This window comes from Nannospalax galili, unplaced genomic scaffold (assembly GCF_000622305.1).
Source record: "Nannospalax galili isolate Female #2095 unplaced genomic scaffold, S.galili_v1.0 scaffold589, whole genome shotgun sequence".
In the NCBI taxonomy this organism is placed as follows: domain Eukaryota; kingdom Metazoa; phylum Chordata; class Mammalia; order Rodentia; family Spalacidae; genus Nannospalax; species Nannospalax galili.
Genome location: NW_008360324.1, coordinates 686285 through 689350, shown reverse-complemented (window position 1 = coordinate 689350; position 3066 = coordinate 686285). Strand labels below are relative to the sequence as shown.

Genomic DNA, 3066 nt, shown 5'->3' with positions numbered 1-3066 from the left:
ATGAGTGTCCATCGCCTTCCTTCCCATCTGTCCACTGCTGAAAGACTTCAAGAGACAGAAAAAACTGCCTTTTCACATCCAATTGCCTCTGAGGCGCTGGAAAGAGAGCAATTCACACTTGATTATCTCCAAATCTCCAATCAGAGCACGGAGCCGCACCGAGGCTGGACGGAGGAGCCGGGAGCCGAGCTCCCCATAGACCGAGGCCATGGTGCCCTCTCCAGCGCTGCTGGTGCTCAGCTTCCTGTTAACCCTGGCCTTGTGTCAGGCGTCCCACTTTCAAGAACACGGCTTTCTGCAGTTTCTGGGTTTAGAGAAGGTGCCTTCACCAGACAGGTTCTTACCCGTGCCTCGCATCTTAAGAACAATCTTCCAGGATCGCGAAGCAGCCGCCGCCGGCGGGATCCCCCAGGATTTATGCTACGTGAAGGAGCTGCGCGTCCGTGGGAACCTGCTGCGGCTTCTCCCAGACCAAGGTAAGGCACCCAGAGGGTTTGCCAGAGAAAATCTGAAGCGGGTGCTGTGAAGAGAGGAAGAGAGGGAGGAAGAACAGTCAGGGTGTCCCTAGTGTTGGGATCTTTCATACTTTATCAGCCCCAACCACAACCCTCAGAGAGGGGCAAGTGTTCTATAACCTGCGGCCTCTCCATGCCAGTCCAACACTACCTCGGAGCCAGGTCATCAATTCCTTTGTTTGTTTTTTGAGACAAGGTCTCCCTGTAGCCCCAGCTGGCCTGGATCTTGCTATGTAGACCAAACTGTCCTCTCAGAGACCATTCTGCCTTTGCCTCCCAAATGCTGGGATTAAAGGCGTTTGTGAGCCACCACACCCAGCCTCAAAATCTTAACAATAAGGTAATTAAGGCTCAGACAGTTGCTCATCCTGTGATCTATTCAAGATCATAAATTGGGTGAACAGAGGTTCAAGGTAGATTTTACTGAATCAGCTACTTTTGGCTTCAGAAGAGAGGAATTCCTACCTCTCCCTCCACTATCCTGGGCTTAGTCTCTGTCTTCTGCCCACAGTATAGCACCCCACTGCCTGTCCTACCCTGAGCAAGGGGCAGAAATTTTGAGTTCAGTTTGCTCTTGAGAACTACTTTGCTTCATACTGCCCAGTGCCATCTCCTTTGCCCAATCCTCTTCCTCTCTTCCCTGCTCCTGCCCTCTATCTTTTAAGCGGGGCTGGGAATTACCATTCAAAGATTAAAAGCTGCTTTACCTCAGAGCCTTACATCCAGCCTCTCCACGTTAGCTTTTTCTTTGTTGTTGTTTTTTCCTTTCCTCCTCCTCTTCTTCCTTTCTTCTCTTCTTCCTCCTCCTTCCTTGTTCTTCATATATGTGTATGTGTGTCCTCAGAGGCCAGAAGGGGGCATTGGATCCCCAGGAGCTGGAATTACAGGTGGCTGTGAACAGAACCCTGGTCCCCTGGAAGAGCAGCTAGTGCCCTTAACCGCGGAGCCATCTTTCCAACCCCTTTGTATTTTTGTTTGATGCAAAAAGGTTTTCTTGATTTTTGAATACAGAACAATGACATCAGTGTAAACCATTTTCATACTCTTTTTTTTTTTTTTTTGGTCTTTTTGAGACAGGGTCTCCCTGTAGCCCCAGCTGGCCTGGAACTCGCTATGTAGACCAGGCTGGCCACGAACTCACAGAGATCCACCTGCCTCTGCCTCCCGAGTGCTAGGATTACAGGTGTGCGCCACCACACCCCATTTTCATACTCTTTATAAAAGATCAGGATGACACCATTCCATGATTTCTGACCACCTACCAAATTACCTGTTTTAAAGGTAGATTCTTTGAGCCTCAGGCTCTCCCACACTCTCCTACAGATTCTTATTCAAAGTTTGAGCTGGTGGTTGACAATCTACATTTCTATGTATCCTTGTTATTCATGTGCGTAACTGAGAGCCTTTGGGTACTGTTTTGTTTTGCTTTTTTTGTTTGTTATTTTATTTTGTCCCTTTTTGGGTTTTTGAGATACTACATTGACCTGGAACTAACTCACCATATAGTCCAAGCTACCCTCTAACTTTCAGCAGTTCTTCTTCAGCCTCCCAAATGATGGGATTACAGGCCTGAACCATCACTCCGGCCAAGGTTACTTAGTTTTGCTGCAAATGGAGAGAAGATTTGAATATGTATTTGTCCTTGAAGCATTTATTGTATGTCTGCAGGGAGCCAGACTGGTATGGCCTCGAGAATGCAGAGATCATCAATAGTGTGCTTTGTTTAAGAGTTTATAGAAAGGGTTGAGCACAGTGGCCCACACCTTTAGTCCCAGCACTCAGGAGGTAGAGGCAGTAGATATCTGTGAGATCCAGACAAGCCTGGTCTATATAGTGAGTTCTAGGCCAGCCAGGGCTGCATAGTAAGACCCTGTCTCAGTTTTATAGATGGGAATTGTTTAAAAGAAGTAAAAGGGTCTGCACTCAGCAGAGGAAGCTGACACATAATTCCCTTCAATGAAGTTTATTATATTGTAAAGGTCTTAAGGCTATAATCGCCTCCAGACAGGAGGAGAGAATTAGAAAATGCAACATATGGTACTATCTAAACATGTTGGGGGTCTTAAAAAGGGGAGACTTCCCTTTAAAACCTGAAGAAGAACATCATTAAGAGTGAGAGTAAGGGCTGGAGAGATGACTCTATGGTTAAGGCTGCATACTGCTCCTCCAGATGACCCAAGTTAGATTCCCAGCACCCACATCAAGAACCACTTCTAATTCTAGCTCTAGGGGATCTGCCACCTCTGGCCTTTGAGGGCACCTGCACTCAAGTGCACATACACATAAACACGAACAATGTGTGCATAATTAAGAATAAAAATAAAATCTTTTTTGATATATTTATTTTTATTTTATGTGATGAATGTTTTGCTTGCATGTATCTGTGTCATGCAATGCCTGTGGAAGCCAGAAGGGGGCATCAGATCCCGTGGAACTGGAGTTACTAGTGGTTGTTAACTGCCTCATGAGTGCTGGGAACTGAACTCAGGTCTTATGCAAGAGCAGCCAGTGCTCTTAACTCCCAAGCTGTATTTCTAGCTCCTTGGAAAAA

General features: G+C 46.5%; 1 protein-coding gene across 1 annotated transcript in view; it reads left to right on the top strand.

Annotated features, from left to right (window-relative positions):
• Window positions 1-208: 208 nt before the first annotated feature.
• The window catches only part of Gdf3 (growth differentiation factor 3), a 5997-nt gene continuing 3139 nt past the window's right edge, over window positions 209-3066 (top strand). The window contains exon 1 of the mRNA XM_008825329.1: window positions 209-476. Coding sequence (XP_008823551.1) covers window positions 209-476 — 268 coding nt within the window. The remainder of the gene's footprint in view (window positions 477-3066) is intronic.